Genomic DNA, 23,028 nt, shown 5'->3' on the forward strand with positions numbered 1-23,028 from the left:
CTGTTCAAGTTACAGAATAAACTACTTCACTCATTATTGTCACTGTTTGTTCTGAATTTTAAGGGAATCAAAATCACAACGTAATACCACTTCACCCCCACTAGGATGGCCATAATAAAAAAGATAGACACAGCAAGTTCTGGGGAGGGTGTGGAGCATTATCAGCCATTGCTGATAGAAATATCAAAGGTGCAGCCCCTTTGGAAAACAGTTGGGCAGCTCCTCAAAATATGTAACGTAGAGTTACCGTGTGACCCAGTGTCTTAGTCCATCCAGGCTGCTATAACAAAATAGCAATACCGTAGCCTGAGTGGCTTAAACAACATTTATTTCTCACATTCTGGAGCCTGGGAAATCCAGATTCAAGTAACCAGGGTCTGGTGAGAGCCCTGGGTCATAGATGGTCATTTTCTCACTGTGTCCTCACATGGTGGAAGGAGATTAGAAAACTCTATGAGGTCACTTTTGTAAGGGTGCTAATCCGACTCATGAGTGTGCCACCCTCATGACCTAATCACCTTCCCAAAACCCCACGTCCCAAAACCATCACATTAGGTGTTAGCATTTTAACATAAGCATTTAGGAGAAGGGGACATGAACATAACAGCCCATAACATCTAGCAATTCCACTCCTAGGTATATGCTCAAGAGAACTGAAAACATATATAGAAACTGTACATGGATGTTCATAGCAGCATTATTCATAACAGTCAAAAAGTAGATACAACTCAAATGCCTGTAACTGATGAAAGAATAAACAAAACGTGGCATACCTGTACTGTGGACTATTACTTGGCCATAGAAAGGAATGAAGTACTGATACATGCTAACCAGAGAAGGATCCTGAAAGTATTATGCTACGTGAAAACAGCTAGACACAGAAGGCTATTACATGATACGATTTATATGAATGTCTAGAACAGGCAAGTCCATCAAGACAGAAAATAAATTAGTAGTTGACAGGAGCTGGGGGCGGGAGTGGAGGTAGAGGTGGGGAATAGGCAATGATTAATGGGTGTGGGATTTCTTTAAGGGATGTTAATAACGTTCTGGAATTAGTGGTGAAGGCTGCACAACCTTGAGAATACATTAAAAGCTACTGAATTGTATACTCTAAAAGGATGAATTCTTTGGCCAGAGAGTCCCCAACCTCTGGGATCTAATGTCTGATGATCTGAAGTGGAGCTGATGTAATAATAATAGAAATAAAGTGCACAATAAATGTAACGTGCTTATTAAATCATCCTGAAACCATTCCCTCAGCCTCCGGTTCATGGAAAAATTGTCTTCCACAAAACCGGTCCCTGGTACCAAAAAGGTTGGAGACTGCTCTCGTGTGGTGTATGATCTCTACCAATGAAAAAATAATTAAAGAAAGCTCTGCTGGGGTAAGAATTGGCCTTGTAAGACAGGCGATGGGCTGTTCTCACTCACAGTGGCGAGTTCCTTGGATAGAGCTGGGTTAGAGGCAGTGGCTGTGTGTAGGTCCCTAATCAGCAGCATGTTATGTGACCAGGATCTATAAAGAAGGCCTAAGGCACCTAGGAAGAGGGTGAAAGAAAGTTGAGTGTTCCTTTATTAAATAGAATCAAACAAAAGTGGACCTAAATTAAGTTGGGATAAATAACCGCTTAGTACAGTAGAACAGGACATGCTCTGAACTCAGAATGAGAATCTGATTGAGTTCTGCTGCCGTCTTGCTGAGTGGCCAAGGCTCCTGCCTCGAGACTTAACTTAGTTCCTGCATTAGCAGGAGGAGGTGATACCACCCAACTTGCTTCTCTTAGAAGGATGCAGTGAGGATGCAATGAAATATGACCTGTGAAGGTGTTTAGAAGGTTGTAAATTGCTGCACCTAATCAGAGTCAGACACTACTGAGCAACTAACACACATGTTCCCACTATCACACAGGACATACTTTAAAAAAAACCTGTTGTTTATCTGAAATTCAAATACAACTGAACATCTTGGCCCCTCGCCCCAGTCACCTAATCTGGCTCCCTGGGGAATTCTGGCTCTCTGTCTCCTTAACCCCCATTAGATAACCCTGTGAACTACCTTGCAAGGCACCAGCTGACCTGTCCAGAACAGAACCCATGCAAAATAGTAGATGGTGAAGAGGTCCTCCTAGCTTATTTTCTTCTGTTCCAAACCAGTTCATTCCTCATTCCTCTTTGCCTCTCACCTTTCTCAGTACTGGCAAACAGCAAGCCTATGGCAATGGGCCCATGGGGGTCCCCTGAATACTCAAGGGAGAAGAGGCAGCAGGCATGGCAGAGCCCAAGGCAAGCTGCTGGGAGCCCTTTCAGGCCTCACCACGGCGGCGCTGCACACCCTGAGCAGTAACTTCACTCGTGGCCAAATCAAACCTGCAGCCTGCAGACAGGAGAGATTGGGTTTCTGAAGTGCTGGGGATTTAGGAATGCCAGTGGACTTATAAATATGCACAGGCACCTCCTCTGGGTTTCCACTTGGAGACCAGAATTCCAAACATTCCCCTCTCATGGGGTTTCTCCTGGTGTGGTCCTGGGACCTCCCAGACCCAAACCATCTGCAGGGCTGGTTTTAAAAGCAGATGCTGAGGCCAGTGTAAGGCCTGAGGTTTGTTGTATTGTCAGGTGTCCCTGTTACTCCACCTGATATGATGTAGGTATCCCTTCACACACACACACACACACACACACACACACACACACACACACACGCCTCTTTCATGTGGTTGGACATGTCCTGTGAAGTATGCACAGGGAAAAGCAACAAACCCTTAATTAGGCCTGTTTACCTGTTATTGTGACTGATACCTGTCATTATTTACTAGTTAAGTATTTTTCATAAGCATGTATGAAGGGGCTCAATATTTGATCTTCTTTGTTAGTGGAGAAGAAAGCTGGTTAGCATTTGATTTGGACCCTCCTGCCTGAGGTGTGAGATCATTTTTAAGCTACAAACTCCTTTCTGGAAGACTGGAAGCAGAATTCCATCAGCTTTTACTGAAGCTTTCTCTTCATTCATAACCTTTGCATCTGCACAGGGATCTTAGCATCTATTAAGATCTGGCACACAGATTCTCACCTTTTTGGTGGGTGTATGTGTGTTTGATGTATTAATCTCTTACGTTTTCACTCTCAGGTCCAGTTTGCCAAAATCACCCTTTCCAGCAGGCCTTTCTGAAGGCCTCTCACACCCAGCGCTCTCTCGTTGCTCACCCCATTGTATGTTTAGTCAATGGGAGAGAGGAACACTGAGGCATGCTAAGCTCAGCTGAGCCATTTGGACCCTACTGGGTTACAGCACATCGTTTTACCTGGATTTACACCCTCTGTTGCTATTGGCCTTCTGGCTGCAGGAAGAGTCCGATTACAGCAGGAGAGGCCAAGAGGATTAGTGCCGAGATACGCAGAGGCCAGCTGATAATTACTTCGAGGGTCATGTCTCAAAAGAGACTCTGGTTCCTCTTTCTGGCCTCAGAGAGGAAAAGCTGCCCTTTCCCTGTCCAGCCGGCAACTCATGTTCTCTCTGCTAGTCCCTCCTGGACTTTTACTCTTGTTCTTTTTTTTCCTTGGTGGCTCAGTGGTAAAGAATCCAGCTGCTAATGCAGGAGACGTGGGTTCAATCCCTGGGTTGGAAAGATTCCCTGGAGGAGGAAATGGCAACCTACTCCAGTATTCATGCCTGGAAAATCCCATGGACACAGTAGCCAGGTGGGCTACAGTCCATGGTGTCTCAAAAGAGTCAGACAGTTTAGCAACTAAATAATAAAAACAATTTGCATATAGTAGAATTTGGCTTCTCTGGTGTACACACACACACACACGTGCTCAGTCGTGTCTGACTCTTTGTGACCCAGTAGGCTGGAGCCTGCCAGGTTTCTCTGTCCATGGGATTTCCTAGGCAAGAAGACTGGAGTGGGTTGCCATTTCTTACTCCAGGGGATCTTCCAGACCCAGGGTAGAACATGTGTCTCTTGCGTCTCTTGCACTGTTAGGCAGGTTACCTCTGTGCCACCTGAGAAGCCCTCTCTGGTGTATCATTCTTTGGATTTGACAAAGGCATATAGATGTGTAACCACCAACACAATCATGGTATGTAACAGTCCCATCACCCTGAAAGATCTCCTCTAGCCGCCCCTTTTGGTCAAACTCGCCCCTCCCCCTGGCAACCACTGATCTGTTTTCAGCCCCTGAAGTTTTGCCTTTTCCAAAATGCCAAATAAATGGAGTCATTTACAGTATGTAGCCTTTTGAGTGTGGCTTCTTTCACTCAGCATAATTAAGATTCATCCATGTTATTATGTGCTATCATGAGATTGTTCCATTTGAACATAACTTTTCCTGTGATTTGGGCAGATAGGAGTGAGCTTGCTGGTCAAGTGTATGTATGAGAAATACCAGACTGTTGCCAACATGGCTGTACCATTTTTCATTCCTACTAGCAAGGTATGAGAGTTCCAGCTGCTACACCCTCTTATCAGTACCAGTGTTGGCAGTTCTTTCTTCTTTTCATTTTATAAAAATATTTATTTTTATTTATTACTTATTTCTGTGCACTCTGTGCTCTGGGAAAAACTGGCAAAACAGGGCTTCATATAGTTAGATCTTTTTAGGAGAAGATTTTATGAGTCCCAATTCTTGCATATTCTATACCTAGAGAAACACTGAAAAGTGAAAGTGAAGTTGCTCCGTTGTGTCCGACTCTTTGTGACCCCATGGACTATAGCCTACGAGGTTCCTCCATCCATGGAAATTTCCAGGCAAGAGTACTGGAGTGGGTTGCTGTTTCATTCTCCAGGGGATCTTCCTGACCCAGGGATTGAACCCGGGTCTCCAGCATTGCAAGCAGACAGTTTTACCATCTGAGCCGCCAGGGAAGCTCAGAGAAACACTGACATAATTAATGGTGACATCTGCTTTGGCTATTAAGGAGAATTTTATAATTAAAAGTCAAAATAAAGTAGCTATGGTTCAGACATCCAAGGAAATAACTAGGTGATACTATGGGTGTAATTTCAGACTAGACCTTGTATTTCTAAACACTTGAGTTTTCTGAGTGTTAGGCTTGGATGCCACAAAACATTCTCAAAACAATGTCTGCTGACAGCTAGCAACTACAGCCTTACTTTTTATAAAACTAGGCAACTGGCTACCTAGCTACAAGTCTCCCCGAAGTGCCTGGTCCAGACTGGGTTTCAGACCTATGCTTCTGTAAAGAAATGAGATTTATTCTGTCAGTTAAAATTCCAATTGTCATTCCTCCAGGTACTTCTAATTCTGTTACACCAAAATGACAAACCAAGGGATTGAGATTTTAATCATACAAGACTCAGATCTAGAACTTGAAACTCAGAAATACTTCCAATTCTGTGTCTATTCTCCAAACTGAGGCAGTCTTATGCCCCATTTTAACAGGAAGTTATCAGAGTCCTGGGCTTTCCTGGTGGCTCAGATGGTAAAGAATCCACCTGCAATGTGGGAGACCTGAGTTTGATCCCTGGGTTGGGAAGATCCCCTGGAGGAGGGCATGGCAGGCAGTCCACTCCAGCATTCTTGCCTGGAGAACCCCATGGACAGAGGAGCCTGGCGGGCTACAGTCCATGGGGTTGCAAAGAGTCAGACACGACTGAGCAGCAAAGCACATTATTTATTTGGCTGCTTTTGGTCTTAGTTGTGGCACACGGGATCTTTGTTGCATCATGAGGGATCTTTCGTTGAGGTATGCAGACTCTCTAGTTTTGGCACGTGGGCTCAGCAGTTACGGCATGTGGGCTTAGTTGCTCTGAGGCTTTTGAGATCTTAGTTCCCAACCAGTGATCAAACCCATGTCTCCTACATTGCAAGGCAAACTTTTAACCACTGGACCACCAGGGACATCCTTATTTTCATTTTTTAAATTTAATTTTATTTTAACCATTTTAATAGTGTTTAGTAGTATCTCATTTTTTTTCATTTGCATTTCCTTAATGGCTAATGATTTCCATCTTTCTCTGTGTTTGCCATCCTTATATCTTCTTGCTAAATTGTCTACTTAAATATTTTGCTCTTTTAAAAAGTGGTTTGAGGGTTTTTTTATTTTTGATTTGACAGCTCTTTGTGAATTTTGGATACAAGTCTTTTAATCAGATATGTGATCTACAAATAAAATTTTCCATTCTATAGCTTGTCTTTTCATTTTCTTAACAGTGTCTTTTGAAGGCAAATGTTCTTAATTTTGATGATGTCTAATTTATCAATTTATCTTTTCTTTTATGAATCATGTTTTGCTGTGGTATATAAGAAATTTTTGCCTAATCCAAAGTCTTGTGTTTTCTTCTGGAAGTTTAATAGTTTTAGGTTTTACATTTAGGCCTATGAACTGTTCTGAATAAATTTTTGTAATGTTTTGTGAGATTTGAGTTAATCACATGGATATTCAATTGTTCTAGCACCATTTGCTGCAAAAGATTATCCTCCTCCATTTAGTTGCCTTTGTATATTTGTCAAAAATATATAACACCTTTATTTAGGTGTGATAGATGATTTGCAGGCATTTCCCCCCATTCTATGGGTTGTCTTTTCACTTTCCTAATGGTTTCTTTTGAAGCACAAGTCTTCTTAATTTTGATGAAGTGCAATTTATCTTTTCTTCTTTTATCATTTGTGCTTTTGATGTAATGTCTAAGAAATCACTGCCTAATCCTAGGTCATTAAGATGTATTCCTATGTTTTCTTCTCAAAGTTTATAGTTATAGCTTTCATATTTAGGTCTTTGGTCCATTTTGAGTTAATTTTGTATATGGTATGTGGTAGAGTCTCCTATCTCATATGGGATAGCAAGTTTGCTGAAAAGACTATTATTTTCCCATTGAATTGTCTTGGTATCCTAGTCAAAACTCAGCAAGTCATAAACATAAGGGTTTATTTCTGGACTCTCAATTCTGTTGCACTGATCTATATTTCTTCTGTTAGAACAGTACTGCACCAGTTTAATTACTGTAGCTTTATAGGAAGTCTTGAACTTGAGTAGTATAAATCTTCCAACTTGGTTCATCTTCAAAATTATTTTGGCTATTGTAGTTGCTCTCTCCAGGGATACTCTGTCTCATGTCTGCCAGCCTCACCAAACATGCCCCTCACCCCAAGCCCAGGTTTCCCAGAGATCTCCCCTTGCCCTGTGCTCCCCTCTACTCCCTTTTGCTTGGCATGATTCAGTTTCCGCTTCCTGTTGCTGGCTCTCTGTCAGTCGTGACCACTTAGCTCTTCAACTGGACTGTAAGCTTCTGTATATCAGAAGTCTTCTTTGCTTGTAACAAACTGGTTGGATTTTTCTCTGTGATGTGTTTATATAAAATGACAGTGGTAGGATTCTGGGGTGAATGGGGTTGGGGTGGGGGGTTATGAGTCATCAGCTGAGTTGATAGGACTGGTGATCTGAGTCTGCCCCCTCCCTGAAGGCTCCTCAGGGAGGTATCTGGGGGTGTCCAGGAGGTGCTTGAGGGGAGTCCACAGTGTCTTTCAGCCAGAACATTAGAGTCTATCATGCAGTTGAGGACGGAGCAAGACAGAGATGGGAGAGGAAAGGTTTCTTTGTGCGTCGACTGGGGACAGACATGGTGTGGGTCGTCTCCAGGGAAAGATGGCACTGCCTTCAGCCTGAAGCCTACATGGCTGTGGGCCTGAGAGCCTGGGTGGAAGTCAGGGCCACCTCGGAGGCTGGGTGGGGTGGGGAAAGCTTTCAGGTAGAAGGCAGAGCAGCGCCAAGGACAGGACTTCTACATCCAGAGAAAAAGAGGACCCTGGAAGAAGCGTGTGGGAACTGCTGCCGATCACTGCCTGGCAACTGAAGTCTCAAGGGGAGGCTCTTTGGGATCCAAATGGATAAGTGAACTGGAGACCAATGGAGGGCTCTCAGTGAGGATAGGGTGGAACCACAGCAGAAGGCGCAGGCCCAGCCGCGCTCCCCTGCAGCAGTTGGGACTAAGAACTATGTATTTAGAGGGAGTGATTGAAGCCTAGAAAGCTGAGCCTGTGTGGCTTCTGTCTGATGTGGCCTGAGTCAAGGGCAGGACCAGAATCCCATCACGCAGACTACCCAGGAATTGTACCTGCCAAGAGCGGTTTTGGCCAAACAGCACCTTTTGTTGTTCAGTTGCTCAGCTGTGTCAGACTCTTTGCAACCCCATGGACTGCAGCAAGCCAGGATTCCCTGTTCTTCACTATCTCCTGGAGTTTGCTCAGACTCATGTCCTTTGAGTCGGTGATGCAATCCAACCATCTCATCCTCTGTCATCCCCGTTTCCTCCTGCATTCAATCTTTCCCAGCATCAGGATCTTTTCCAATGAGTTGGCTCTCCGCATCAGGTGGCCAGAGTATTGGAGCTTCAGCTTCAGCATCAGTCCTTCCAGTGAATATTATGGGTCAATTTCCTTTAGGGTTGACTGGTTTGATCTCCTTGCTGTCCAAGGGACCAGATCCAGAATGTGCTCTGTCAACTAGCTTTTGTGGGTTGTGTTGTGTTTTCCCTTATTTTTTCAGTGAGTGTTGCTTTCAAAAGAACTCCAGCCTTATCTCTGTGACCTGATGACAATAGTGTCTCTCTGCACACATCTCTGACAGCACAGAGATGGGCGTCCGTGTGGAGTGGGGGTGAAGGAGGATGTCCACCAACTGGTGTGTTGTGGGGAGGGTCATCAGGAGGCCCTGGTGCTGGTGTAGAGAAGGAGATGAGACCTGTGTGGACCCCGATCCCCACTGGCTGGGGACTTCGTCCTCCCCTCCATCCCCAGAGGACTTGACACAGTGCTGCGCATCAGCAGCTATTTGCTTCTTAGAGCTGATCCCTGATCCCCTTAGCCAGCTAATGCTTCTCCGTGAAAGAGCAGTCCTTTGTCCTGTGTGGGCCCTGTCACTCTTTCAAACAATGAAGTCCTATCCCCCTCAAGGAAACTTCCTTGCAGTGGCCTTGCCACCCCAACACCCACAGCTCTGACACAGCATCCCCAGGACACCTAACCTTGTCGCCTTTGGTACTATGGACACAGCCAGGGTAATCATTCTGTGACTCAGCATCCTTAGGGCCATATTTTGTCGCAGGCCAGCCAAGCTCTGGGCTCTGAGGACATCAGGGAGCCCGACTGATTGCACTTGGCTGCTCCCAGTAGTTGGCTGTAGGTGGGAGCCCTTGGCATCTCTTTGCTGGCAACTAGGTGTGTGTTTGCTACAGTGGGACCTGAGGGCTCCGAGCCCTGGGAGTGGGAGGGTCGTGGTTGGGGTGCCAGTGCCCGCTCCAGGCCTCAGCTCATGTCCTCATCTCTCCCTCTGCAGCTCGTCTCCAATGTCCTCATTTTCTCCTGCACCAACATCGTGGGTGTGTGCACCCACTACCCGGCTGAGGTATCGCAGAGACAGGCCTTCCAGGAGACCCGGGAGTGCATCCAGGCACGGCTCCACTCGCAGCGGGAGAACCAGCAGCAGGTGGGTGAGGCCCTCCTGCCCCGCGTGGCTGCCCAGCTGCTGCCTGCCCGCCAGCGATGCTGAGGGCAGCTGTCCAGCCCCTCCTGGGCGGGGGCCCAGGCCGTGGGGGATGTTTCCTCTGGAGGGTGCCCAGCGTTCTTGGCTCTGTGGGAATGTTCTCAAGAAGCTTTGGAGAATGAGCTTTGGGCTCAAGCTTTGGGCTGAGAGTGCCTCCTCAGCCTCCTTGTGGTTTGCACTCAAACCAAGCACCCAGGCCCTGGGAGGCAGGAAGCAGCCTTCCCTCCTGTCCCCAGGGCTGATGAGCTGGGTGATGAGAGCATCAGCATTCCCTCCTGGGATGAAGGTGCTCCCTGGGGAGGGGGAGGGAGGAGGAGAGAAGCTGTCGGCCCCATGATGCCCTCACTAGGCACTTACTGTGTGCTGAGTTCTGGGGTCTGGTTAGTTCGAGAAAGGAAGACGACCATGTCTCACCCCAAACCTCAGCCTCAGGACTCCAAGGCTAGGAAGCAGGTCACTCATTCGGGCCACAGACTCGGGGGCTTCTCTCCATGAGCCCCAGGCAGAGGGACCTGCCCCGCTGTGCCCCTCTGGCTGAGGGTGGGGTGGGGACTGAGGACTTGTCAGGGTTCCCTGCCTAGCATCCTGGGGGCGTCCTGTTCGGGGTTCAGGTCTGGCCAGGTCGCCCCTGTGTCTTCTCGTGTGTGTGAACTGGATAGAAGCTTGGAACTCTGAGGCTGCACAGGGTACACTGCTCCCAAACAGCAGGCCTGGAGGGAGACCTGGGGGCAGGAAGCAGGCAGGCCGGCCAGGTACTGGGGCTCCCACTGGGCTGGGACTCATCCTGGCTCTCAGAGGTAAGGTCACTACCCAGGCCGGAGGGGCCTCGCTCTATTCTTAGGCTGGCGGCCCCCCACAGCCTGCCCAGACGCTGGCGGAGTTCTGTTCTGTGTGCGCACCGTGTCAGGCGGGTGTAAACATGGAAGGTCCGCCTTTGATCGTGAGGACAGGGAGCCAGAGGCCTGGCCAGCAGCGCAGGAGTCACGCGCGCCCTCCTGCCTGGGTGCTCCACGGGCCCCCCACGAGCTCAGTCCCCACGAGTGCAGCGTTCATCACAGGGTGAGGCACCCCTCTGCCTCTGTCTGGGTTCAGTCTAGGGACTTACAGTGACCTGGCTGGTGACATTCAGACAGCTGAGCCAGGGGGCAGAGTTCCGCGGTGTCTCTCCAGGCCCCCCACCCCCAGTCATCGCCTGCCCCCCCTTCCCTTCCAGCCCTGAGCTTGGCCGCTGTGCCTGGCCAGGCCCCCAGCTCAGGCTGTCCCAGCTGAGGCCTGGCCTTCCCATGCGTTCTGTTGGTCCCATCTAGGCTCCCGGCCCAGCTCTGCAATGAAACTCATTCCCAGGGGTGTCCCTGAGTCTTCCCACTGTCTCTTCTTGACACGGCTACCTCACTTCTGCACCCTGCTCACCCCCAAGCCCCTGTCTGCCTCAAAAGCCCCTTCTCTCATGCCCGTATCAGGCCCCAGCATCACTTACCTGAGATCAGGATACCTTCCCGCCCCTTCTGGGTTAGGGAGTGCCTCCCACCCCCCTGCCCTCCCACTCCTGGACCTTACCATTTTGCAGTAAAATTAGCATTTATAGCATTTACAGTTCATCACAGTTTACTTGTGCTGGCCCTGGCCAGGCTGGACATTCCAGCAAATCCACAGGGATCTTGGTTGGGGGGAGGGGAGTATGTTCACCATACCGTGTTTCAGGTCAGGGAGGGGAGGCCTGCTTCCAGAGGACAGGCACTCCTCACCCAGCCACGGCCCAGAGTCCGGCCTCCTCTGCCCTCTGCAGAAAGGGGTGCTCTTAGATCCGAGGATGCTCCTCAGTGCCACCTGATGAGGGGATCCAACACTGTTCCCCACCCATCCCCTGCCCACTCCTCCTGGTCCTCAGTCCCAGAACTAGTTGGAAATGTAGGAAGGTCTCTCAGGAATCGAAAAAATTTGTTGCACACTTTCTCGCAGTCATCCTATATTTCCACAGAATTGTCCTTTCATTTGTATTTTTATCACCAGTAGCTGTTTATGGAGAGTTCAGTGAATAAGAGATGGCCTGTAATGGCCGTGTCCACTGATGGAGGTCCTGACCAGAGGTCAGGCTGGTCCACAGAGAGCACCATTCCTCACTAGTTTACCAGAGCTTCCTGAGCATAAGACTGTCTGCTCTAAGCCCAACAAGACACATTCCCACCCTCAGGAGGCCCCAGTGACAGGCTGAAATGCAGAGTAATGGGGGACTCTACAGGAAGGCCCAGGGTGGCAAGGGAGGCTGGCAGCTGGAGCCAGGACCCTCCTTCTCGGAAGGGGGTGAGCCCAAGGAAGGGTAGCAGCATGTGTGAGAATGGTGATTCTAGCTGAGGAGCAAGGCCTTGACCTTGGTGACCCGGAGTGCCATGGGCAAAGGCAGGGGACTTGAGAAGAGCCACCGGGAGGGTGAGTGTGGTGTGGGCATGATGTCAGTGCTGGTGGCAAGGTATCAGGCGGGCAGCTGAAGACCTGGGGACCTGGCCCAGGGAGTGGCTTGGGAGGTGACCAGCGGAGGTACTGGTGGAAGCCTTGCTCCCTGAGGCCAGGAGTGAGCAGGAGGAGGACAGAGGTGGGGCAGGAAGGAGGGAGGGGAACTACACAGGTGCAGGAGCAGAAGTCTTAGGGCCTTGGGAAGGAGTGGCCAGCTTCCGATGCTGGGGGATGGGAGGGAAGATGAAAGGGCTGCGGGCAGCCAGGAGGAAAGGCTTCAGATGAGAGGATTCGTGAGTGAGCCTGGCAGAGCGTCTGGCATGGGGAGGGGGCTGCAGAGGATACAGGTGGAGGCTGCATACCCTGGGGGCAGCTGAACCTCTCGGAGCAGGCAGGGCCCAGAGAACTTAGAGAGGAGGCCACATCCAGACTCCATCAAGGGCTGACGTGACCCTCCCCCACTTCCCACGGTGGCCCTGGCTCTTCTCCCTGCTTCCCTCCAATTTCCCCTTCAGCTGATCTTAATTTCCCAGTTTCTCAAGTCAGGGAGCTTTCCCATCCTCCTGGGCCAGCATCCCGTGAAAATGGAGCGCGTCATCCTCCAGTCCCCACGAAGCCTTCTGTGACCACCCCACTTCTCCCTAGCCTCAGACAGGTACCCCTGCTCAGTGCCCCATAGGACCTGTAATGCAAGAGACTGGGAATTTGTGAAGGGGAACCTGGCCTGTCTTCTTCACAGTTATCACTCCTGGCACCCAGCATGATGCCTGGAACATGGTCAGTTTGCAGTGAATATTTGATGACTGAATTAATCTAATCTAAAGCTCCAGCAACCCTACCCCCATTTATATAAGCAACTGGAGGCTCAGAGAAGTTCACTTCTTTGCCCAAGGTCTCTGACCCAAGGTGCTTAGTATTACAGGCTCACCAGGAGTGCTTTTCCCCATGTAACCGAAGAACCAGGAGGTGTCCCAGGGAGATGGGGGCCAGGTGGCCCTGAGGCATGTCTCTGCCCCCAGCATGTACAAGTGTTAGCCCCCTGCATTTGAGGAGAGCCTGAGGAGTTTTCCAGGGCCCTGCAGTGGGGACACAGGTGTGAAGGAGTGAAGCCTGGGGAGGCGAAGGGACTGCCAAGTTGGGGAGAGGCTATGATGAAAGCATCTGCTTCCCCTCCAGGAGCGGCTCCTGCTGTCTGTCCTTCCCCGTCACGTCGCCATGGAGATGAAAGCAGACATCAATGCCAAACAGGAGGATATGATGTTCCATAAGATTTACATCCAGAAACATGACAACGTGAGGTAGGGGCAAGGCTGGGGGGCGAGGGCAGGGTGGGAAGACTGAATCCCATAGGAGATGGCATGTCCCTTCCCTTCACTGCAAGAGGGCACAGCCCAACCAGGAGGTCTGGTGGCTTTGGAATGTGTGTTGTCTGGGGCACCCCAGCCCTGCCCCTCTGTTAAGTGAATTAGTACTGTGGGGAGGAGGTGAGGCTGCAGGAAGGAGGAGAAAGGAGAAAACACCACCACCAGCTGTTGGAGAAACCCCTAGCCTAACAAGGGAGGCAGAAAGCACAGACTTGGGACCTCAGTGTCACCATCATCATCTCAATCTCCACCAGCATCCAGCATCTCTGGCAACCTCCATGCCTTCTAAGCCAGTGTGTGCCAGGCACTGCGCCAGGCGTTATCCACCTCATTGCTAATCCTGTCAGGAGACTGACAACCCTGCAGGGTGGGGACCCTTATCAGCATCCTCTGTTTAGAGAATGAGCTCAGAGTGGCTGAGACCCTTGCCCAAGGTCACTTGGCAGGGAGCGATAGAGCAGGGTGCACCGAGATCACCCCTCCCCGCCAAAGCCCATGTTCCTTTTACTGCCTGCTTGCTGCTTCCCTAGACAGAAGCGCTAACAGCAGGGACATGCAAACAGATGTAGATTAATAGAGTGCAAAATCTGCTTTTGCGTTCCACGGGGACATGAAGTGATACAGTGGCCTTCATCCAGCATGGCTTCCTGGAGAGTCCGCTAATCCTCCCATATGCCCAGAAAAGGAGCTGCTGTGTTTGCCTTTGGGCAGGTTCTTCCCTCCCTGCGTGAGTTTTCCTAGGAGTCCTTGAAAGCTGACACAAAGACAACCTTCTGGAGCTTTGGGCTGAATTTTCAATAAAGGGGTTAAATAAAATAATTAAACCATTGTGCATGGATAAACACACAAACACACACTAATATGTATCCATAGAGTCAGATGAGGCTGATGGTGGGATGGGGAGTAGGCATGTGTTGTCCTGTGGAGTGGGCAGAACTGCGCAGTTCCCAGTGTGCCCCAAGACTGCCCGTCCTCCCGGTGTGTCCTCCATCCACCTCCCAAAACAGATCTGAAGCCTTTGGAAAGAAAAAGTACATGCAGACCATATTTGTCCTCAGTTTTCAAAGTATCTCACCCCCTCTGACGCCCATCCACACTTCACCTTCAGGCAGGGAGATCATGGCCAGCGGCAGCCTTGGACTCTCAGGGAAGAAAGCCACCCTGGCTGAGTCTCCACGCCCAGGAGGTGTCCTGAGGGGCTGTGGGCTCAGGTGTGCTCCATTCAACATGATGGTGGGGTCCAGGCCTCGAAAGGTGGTGCTGATTTGAGGGTTTCTCTGCTCATCTGCTCATACCTGCCTCTGTCCTCATGTGGTAGGGTAATCACTAACAACAGCTAATACCTATATAGAGTTTTCATTAACCCAAGCACTGTTCTAAGCACTTTTGTATATTCACTTAATCCCCACAACAAATATAAGATGTTGGTACTATTATTTTCTCCTTTTAACAGGTGAATAAACAGGCACAGAGATGAACTTGTCCAAGATCCATAACTGTTAAGTGAGGGAATTGCCCCCAGAAAGCTTTTTGATATTGAAGTTTCCACCTGGCCCAACTACTAGACAGATGTTTTTTATCTGCCCAGCAGGAGGGGTTTGTATAATGGTTCTGTGGGAAGGAGGCCTGGGGAGCCCTCAGGAGGGAGGGTACTCGGAGAAGAGGAGGAGAGAAGTTTGGCCAGAGGAGAGGTTTTCCACTTGCGTGTGTGTGACTGAGGAGCCAGGGGGGCCTTTCCTGCCTGATGGCTACCCCTCAAATGTGGGGGTCCCCACCTTAGGCCAGGTAAAGAAACAGCCTTCACTCTCAGAACAAGTCCCAGAGAACAAGAACCCAAGGTTCAGGGGGTAGGGGGTAACCCACCAAGCCTTCCAACACATACAAACCCCTGAGCTCCTCTGGAACTTTCTCTCTTGGTCCTGTCTTCACCACCCCACTGGTCCCAGCATGGCTCTGTTCCAGGCAGAGCAGGGACAAAGGGTGCTTTTCTTGACTCCTCTTAGCACAGCAGAGCGTTCAGCAGATTTACTAACCTGTAAAGTGGAACACAAAGGAAATCCAGAAAATTCTCTGCCCAGAAACAGTCTGGATTCAAGGCACAAAGTCTCAGCCTAGGCTGGCCTGGCTGCCGTGGCTTTCACACCTGGCCACCTCTGCATCTCTGCCCAGCACTTTGCCCGCTCACCCCTCTGTCCTCCCACATGGCGGGGCAGCGTCTCACTTCCCACCCCTCTGTTGCTGGCTCTTGGGCCCCCAGCCCTCCAGCAAAGGTTTTGGTCAGAGAGGCTGACTCAGGCCTCTTCCACAGGGACTGCCCCATGGAGTGGCCCACCCTCTGAGGAGCACCCCCGCCCCCTCCACTCCCACAGAGGCCGTGACTCTGGGTCAATGCAGGAGTCACGGAGTGGCGAGAGCATCTGCATGGCAAGAATCAAAATCAGACCCCAGCCACACGGGGGGTGGTGTCTCTTCTAGAATGCACTCAGGATCAATGACAGCAATCAGGAAAGAGATGAAAGGAGAGAAAAGCTAAGAGGCCATCATTTTCACGGGGACAGACATAAGTCTGGCTCTGAAATTGCCGGGGCCAGGGGTGGCTGGTACACATCAGAGGCCAGCCGCAAGCAATCATATGCAAATATCCCACTGGCCCCCTTCCCTGTTTCAGCAGCCGCTGCCCAGTGCAGCTCTTGGGGGAAACACGTGGCTTGCTCTGTTTGGCCTCTGGTTTGGGGCTGAACCTTTGCCTTCAGTTAGGGGTTGAGTAGTAGGTGGAGGAATGACTTTATGGTGTAGGAATGCATGTTGGGGCTTGGCTTATGGTCCAGTGATTGGCCCTAGGGCCTGGACTAGGCTGCCCTTCATGTCATTCCAGCCTTGCTATGACCAGGGCAAGTTATCAGCATTGAGACACTCTGAACCTCAGTTTCCTCCTCTGTGTAGTAGGACAGAATGGTTGTTAAAGAGTAAATGAAATAATACGAGGAAAGCGCTTAGCACACTCTCTGGCACAGAGTGAGTGTTCAGTAATTGGGAGCAGCTATTATTGTTGTTTCTGTTATTATTATGATTATGATCACACTCCTATCAACAGAGAACGGTCTGGGGATTCTGGAGCTGGAGTGGAAAGGTGATAAGTCACATTCATCAATTCTCTGTGGAGTTGTAATATTTAGAGAGGGCGATGACACGCTGTTCTCTAACCCCACCAAGAGCAAGGCCACAAGAATAAATAAATCAACTGTGCAGTGTGACAGTTTGGGCCTGGATCTAAGGGAGGGAAGAGACTAATGGGTGGCTGGAGAGTTTGGCCCTGGCAGAGAAGGGTGACAGATGGGCGCCCATCACTTTCCATGGCCTCATTCTCCCTTGGGCCTGAGGAGGATCCTTTTATCGCATCCAATTCCTGGGTTTCTGGGGAGGCCTGTTGGATGCGCTGGTCCTGTGGATTGAGGCTGGTCAGAGGCCACGGAACCCTCAAGACCCCCGTGGAGTCCCCAGATGCTTCTCACCTCTGATGTATGGTAACAGGTGGAGATATCTCTGCCACTCTTGCTGGACAGGTCATTTGGGGCTGGGGCCATGGCTGGGTTCAGACCTGTGGCTTCAGAGCCCTCCTGCTGCAGCCACAGTGCCAGGGTCAGTGGAGGGCCATGCTGTCCTCACTCCTGGGACAAGGGCCTCCAGATCATGCCAGTGGAGGCTGCTCATGCCTGGGAGCTCCTAGTGCTCTGCTTTGGGAGGAGGAGATGGAGACTGGAGGAAGAGGCACCTAGAGGAGGTACCACTTGGGGAAGAAGAATGAGGGGGCTGATGCAGGAGAGCCGGGGTGCAGCCGGGTTACCTTTGCCAAGAGGTCACTGTTGTGGAGGAAGAAGAGCATCTGTGTTGAGCAGGCTAGTTCATAACACCCCTGCCCCTTAGGAGCTGTGGGGACTTGGGCAGGTCACTGAGTCTCAGCCTCAGTTTCTTCATCTGTGACATGGGAATGGTGATGTCCACCCACTCATCCATTCAGCAGAGGTTTCATCTCTATCTCCTCGCTGGGAACCGCTGACTGTGCTCTCAGACACTCAGCTAGAGGCAGGAGCCATGGTGGGAACTGAGGGGGACTCTGGCTCTGTCATCAGGAAGCTCCCCTTCTGTTTGGGAGGACACACAAACAATAGAGAGTGAACTGGAGACATAACACACGGGGAGTGAAGCTACTGAGCTGACACACGGACTCTGCCTTCTGGCAGAGTACAATGCTAGACAACCGACCTCTCAGCCACTGAGGAGCAGAGTCTGTAAGAGGGGGCCTGGGACTTTGCAAGGGTGCTGGGAGGGTAGAGGAGGTGCAGGGTGTAAAGCCCTGGGCCCTGGAATGGGCTGCAGAATGTCTGCCCTGCAGAGGCAGAGCAGGCTCCAGTGTGTGGAAGAGGGTGTTAGCTCACTGGCTTGAATGAGAGCCTCATTCTCAGGGACCCAGGAGCCCCGTGGGGCTGGAGTTGGGGGTCCTGGCAGAGGGTTGCTGACCCAGGGTGGGGGTGGAAGTGAGTAACACCTCCTCACTATGCAGTGGGGGTGTAGCAGGATCTGGGGAGGGCTGCTCTTACCTCAGCCCTCCCCACTCCCTTTCCTTCTCTCCCCGTCTATCCCCAACCTCCCCCTTTTAAGGTTATCGTCTCCTCTCCCATCTCCTTCAAGGACTTGGCTGCATCCCCAGGTCACTCTGGCGTCTGGCTCCACTACGGCATGGTTCTGAATTATAATGACCACGAGACAATGTCTGTGATGCTCAGATACCCATGGGTGGACTGTACACCCTGTGGGCAGAGAGGGGAAATGTTTACTTCCCCAAGTCCCTAGCCAGTGGACAGACAGAAGTGTGGTCTACAAACATACAGGTTTCCTGTCTCCAATCTGATATTAAGAAAAGTATTCTTTCTTGTAATGTGCATGCGTGTGTGCTAAATCACCTCAGTCATGTCTGACTCTGCAACGCTATGGACTGTAGCCCGCCAATCTCCTCTGTTCATGGGATTCTTCAGACAAGAATACTGGAGTGGGTTGCCATGCCCTCCTCCAGGTGATCTTCCCAACCCAAGGATTGAACCCACATCTCTTGCATCTCCTGCATTGGTAGACAGGTTCTTTACCACCATTGCCACCTGGGAAGCCCTTTTCTTGTCATACTTCCTATCAACTATAGATACAAGGGGCTTTATTTTATCATCTCATTCCTGCCACAAACATTTTTTGAGCTGCTACTCTGTGCCAGGCATGACTCAGAGTAGATGGAAAAGACATTGTGTTGCCCCTTAGAGAATGTCCAGCCCTCTCCAGTGAGGTAAGGCGGAGCCGGATGCTATGGGTTGATGACCAATCTGGTCCCTGGCGTTGAGTCTTTTCTTTTAATTAATCAATCAATTGATTATTTTAGTTGTGGTAAAATATGCACAGTATACAATTTACCGTTTTAACCATTTTAAGGGTACAGTTCAGTGGCATTAAGTACATTCACATTGTTGTGTCAGCCATCAGCCCATGCCTCTCCAGAAGTTCTTTCCTCTTGCAGAACTGAAACTCTGTACTCATTAAATACTAACTCCTCATTCCTGCCCTTCCCCCAGCCCCTGGTAACCACCATCCCACTTTCTACGAATTCGTCTATTTCTAGGTACCACATTTAAATAGAATTATGCAGTGTTGGTCCTTTTGTGTCTGGCTTATTTCACTTAATGTCCTTAAGGTTCATCCATGTTGTAGACTATATCATGTTTTCCTTTGTTTTTTAAGGCTGAATACCATTCTGTTGTATGTTTTTATCACATTGTGTTTTTCTATGCATCCATTGATGGACTCTTGGGTTGCATCCACCTCTTGGCTACTGTGAATAGTGCTGCTATGAACATGGGTGTACAAATATCTCCTTGAGTCCCTGCTTTCAATATTTTGGGGTATACACCTAGAAGTGAGATTGCTATTTCATATGGTAATTCTATTTCTTTTTAAAAAAATTGTATTTATTTAATTTTGGCTGTGCTGGGTCTTCGTTGCTGTGTGGGCTTTCTCTAGTTGCGGTGAGCAGGGCCGACTTAGTTGTGGTGCATGGGCTTCCAATGCAGTAGCTTCTCTCATTGCAGAGCACCACAAGGGTACTTGGGCTCAGTAGTCATAGCGCACAGGCTTAGTTGCCTCACCACATGTGTGTTCCTCCCAGACCAGGGATCGAACCTGTGTCCCCTGCACTGGCAGTCAAATGCTTAACTGGACCACCAGGGAAATCTCAGTAATTCTGTTTCTAACTTTTTCAAGAACCATACTGTTTTCCATAGTGGTTCACGATTTTACCTTTGCACCAACAGTGCACAAAGGTTCCAATTTCTTCACATCCTTGCCTGGGATTGGGTCTTGACAACAGACCTAAGTTTGTCCTGGGGCATAGAATGGGTATCAGTGGGGAGTGGAACCAGCACCTCTCTGCCTCTCAAAATGGGGGGCCCTGGAGGAAACTGGAAGACAGAGAAGTCAGGGTGCAGAGTCACTGGCCAGTGAGACAGGTCAGGCTGCCTTTGAAACAGCTGAGATCAGTTGTGCTTTGTGATTCCGATTCTAATAAGAATTCAGACACAAGAAGGCTGATTCTGGGCAGAGTGAGTCAAAGAGGACATCGTGAAGATGAAAGGGTTAGAGTTAGGGCCTAAAAGAAGAATGTGATTTACTTTCCATCTTTTAAAAATTAACATTTTTATTATACAAAGGACATATGTTCTTTGTAGGAAAATTGGAAAATAAAAGCAGCATGAGAGGTAAATAAAAAGCACCCGTCTTGACACCCCTGAGAGGTCCTGACTGTGCTCTGTCCTGGCGCAGGGCCCCTCCCTTTAGGAAGCGTCCCCCCAGCTCTCCCTAGACTCTGGAAACAGAAGGCCTGCAGCTGCTGTGGGCTTCACTGTCTGGGGAGGGAGAAAGGCTTGGGGGCAGAAGCAAGAGCAAGGGACTGGCGGGTGGAGCTGAGGTCTGCCCGAGACCCTGAGGTCAGCAGTGGGGATCCCAGGACATACCTTGATCCCAGCCGCCCTGGACCCAGTCCTAGTAGTCAGGCTTGTCTTAGGACCCACACTTTCTGGAGGCAGAGGTCCCATCTGTGGGAACAGAGAGGGCACGGCCATCCCAGAGCAGCTTCTCCCCATAGGTGGGTGTGTGCTGACACCCAGTGCGCTCAGGTCGTCTGCTTGGCCTTCCCCCTTTGCCCTCCCAGCCTGCATAGTCAGACGGTCCTCTGGCTGCTCCGTATTCTGACGCCCCACTTTAATTGTTCTCCACTGCCCCTCAGGAAATGCCCAGTCATCTGGTGCCCATTCTCAGCCAAGCGTTGATAAGACCACACTTGATTGTGCTGCTCACCTAGGGCCTGAGGGTGGCCCATCACCCCCTCCCTTATCTTACAAGCGGCATGGAGCCGGGTGGCTCTTTGGGTTACAGGGCTTGGAGCAAATGGAGAGACACTGAGGGGGCATCCCTCTCCATCTAGAAGAGACCCCTGGCCTGTGGCTGGGCCTCCCCAGGCTGCACACTCAGGGCCTGCAGGGCACTTCCTGCCCTGCTTCCCGAGAACCTTCTGCCTCCCCTGGGCCCACCACCCCAGGATTTGGGCTGAGACCTGGCTGTGCTCCTTTCCCAACCCCCACCCCATGACCTCTGTTTCCCCAGGCTCCCCCTCCTCCTGGGCTCACCAGGACAGATGGTTTGTTTCTTGGCATTTCTCAAGTTCCCTCTCTGCGCCAGATGGGGAACGCTGGAGCTCAGAGGGGTGGGCCCTCCTGCTGCTGCCAGCCCAGACACCCCCCTCCCCGCTTCCCCCACTCCTGGCTGCTCAGATATGCTGTGGGATGCGGTTTCAGCATAGGAATAGGATCAGATGCCGGCAGCTCCATCAAGTCCTAGGGTCTGCTGGCAGCAAGAGGGAACAAGAGAGAGGAAACACGCTTAACCAAAAATGCGCATGGTAAGGCTTCGAGGAAGGGCCTGTTGTGGTAGTTGGGATGAAAGGCCTGCTCACTCTTGCCCCTGGAGTAGAAGGCAGGCTACTTGAGTGATGGATGGCATGCAGTTAGGGAGGAGCGCACAGCCGGGGTGGGCCTGCCCAGCTTCTGCGCGCACCAGCCACGAGGGCCTGGTCACGTTGCCAAGACGAGCTCTCAAGTGGGAGCTAATGGATGAATTAGTGCCTTAGTGCAAGTCTGGGCCCCGCGCTGTTGTAAAATGGCCTTTGGAACCACTGAGGAGCAGATCGGGAAATCTTGGCCAGCAGAATATATAGCCTGCCATTGGGTAAACCTCATAAACCAGAGGAGTCTCCAGAAGTGACAGACACTAAGCAGATTCATCCCCCCCACCCCAAGGCAGCGGAGGAGTGTGACTTCCCCTCTGACAGGAGGTGGGGGGGATCATGGGGTCGGGGGTAGCATTTCCATCTATGTGGAGGACCGGTTGCAGGGCTCGGGCTTGGGACCATTCCAAGCTTCCATGCCAGTTACAAGTCTTGCTTTGAGCCACCTCCTGCCTGGCTGCTGGTCACTGTCACTCCGTGTGAAGGAAGGGAGCAGGCCACTGCCCCTCCCTGATTCCTCAGCAGCTGTTGCAGGAACTTCTTTAATGGAAGAGTAGATCCCAGCAGGCTGGAGGGAGGGTCAGACTTCCCAAGGCACCATCCCCATGGATGTTGTTTCTGATGTCCCCTAGCATAGACCAGGAAGCTGCCTGGCCTCCTCTGTAACTATTACACCATTTATTCTATTGACACACTGCTGAGTGTCAATGGGGTGACAGGCCGAGGGTTCCCCAGGCTCGTGTCTCAGATGACGTGCTTGGGACCCCAACAGGCCCAGTGTGATAGAAGGACAAGCTACTGGAGTTACTGAGCCTGCTTCTTCCTTGCTTTAAATTATAACTAATCTCTTCTTTTCAACAAATATATATTAGACACTGTGTAGGTTGAATTGTGTTCTCCTAAAAGATGGTGGCTCAAATGGTAAAGAATCTGTGGGCAAATGCAGGAAACCCAGGTTCAATCCCTAGATTGGGAAGATCCCCTGGAGAAGGGAATGTCTACCCACTCCAGTTGTCTTGACTGGAGAATCCCATGAATAGAGGAGCCTGGTGGGCTGCAGACCGTGGGGTAACAAAGAGTCAGATACGACTAATTGACTAACACTGAAAGATACATAGTCCTGACCTGTGAATGTGAACTGAGTTGGAAATAGGGTCTTTGCAGTGAAGTCAAGTTAAGATGAGGGCATGCTGGAGGGGGTGGACCCCTGATCCAGTATATGTGGTGCCCTTATAAGCAGAGCAAAATGTCATGCAGACACAGATACACGTGGAGAACTCCTTCTGCAGGGAGAGGCAGAGACTGGAGTGACACAGTTGCAAGCCAAGGAGTACAGGGATTGACATCCACTCGTGCAAGGTAGAGAGGCAAGGAAGTATTCTATCCAGAGTCTCAGAGAGAGCATGGCTCTACTGACACCTTGACTTCAGGTTTCTCACCTTTAGACTTCTAGCCTCCTGCCTGCTGGACAGAACTGAGAAAAGAAATGTCTGTTGTCTTAAACCACCCAGTTTGTTGTTCTTTGTTATAGCAGCCCTAGGAAGCTAACACAGGCGACTGCCATGTGCTGGGTATTGTGCTGGGTGTGTGAGTGTGTGGAACTGGGCTGG

At 50.3% G+C, this 23,028-nt stretch overlaps 1 protein-coding gene across 1 annotated transcript in view; it reads left to right on the forward strand.

Annotated features, from left to right (window-relative positions):
* The window catches only part of ADCY5 (adenylate cyclase 5), a 162,920-nt gene that overhangs the window by 79,632 nt on the left and 60,260 nt on the right, over positions 1–23,028 (forward strand). Inside the window, exons 2-3 of the mRNA XM_043873986.1 lie at positions 9,299–9,448; positions 13,133–13,254. Coding sequence (XP_043729921.1) covers positions 9,299–9,448; positions 13,133–13,254 — 272 coding nt within the window. The remainder of the gene's footprint in view (positions 1–9,298; positions 9,449–13,132; positions 13,255–23,028) is intronic.

Source organism: Cervus elaphus, chromosome 19, assembly GCF_910594005.1.
Source record: "Cervus elaphus chromosome 19, mCerEla1.1, whole genome shotgun sequence".
NCBI lineage: Eukaryota > Metazoa > Chordata > Mammalia > Artiodactyla > Cervidae > Cervus > Cervus elaphus.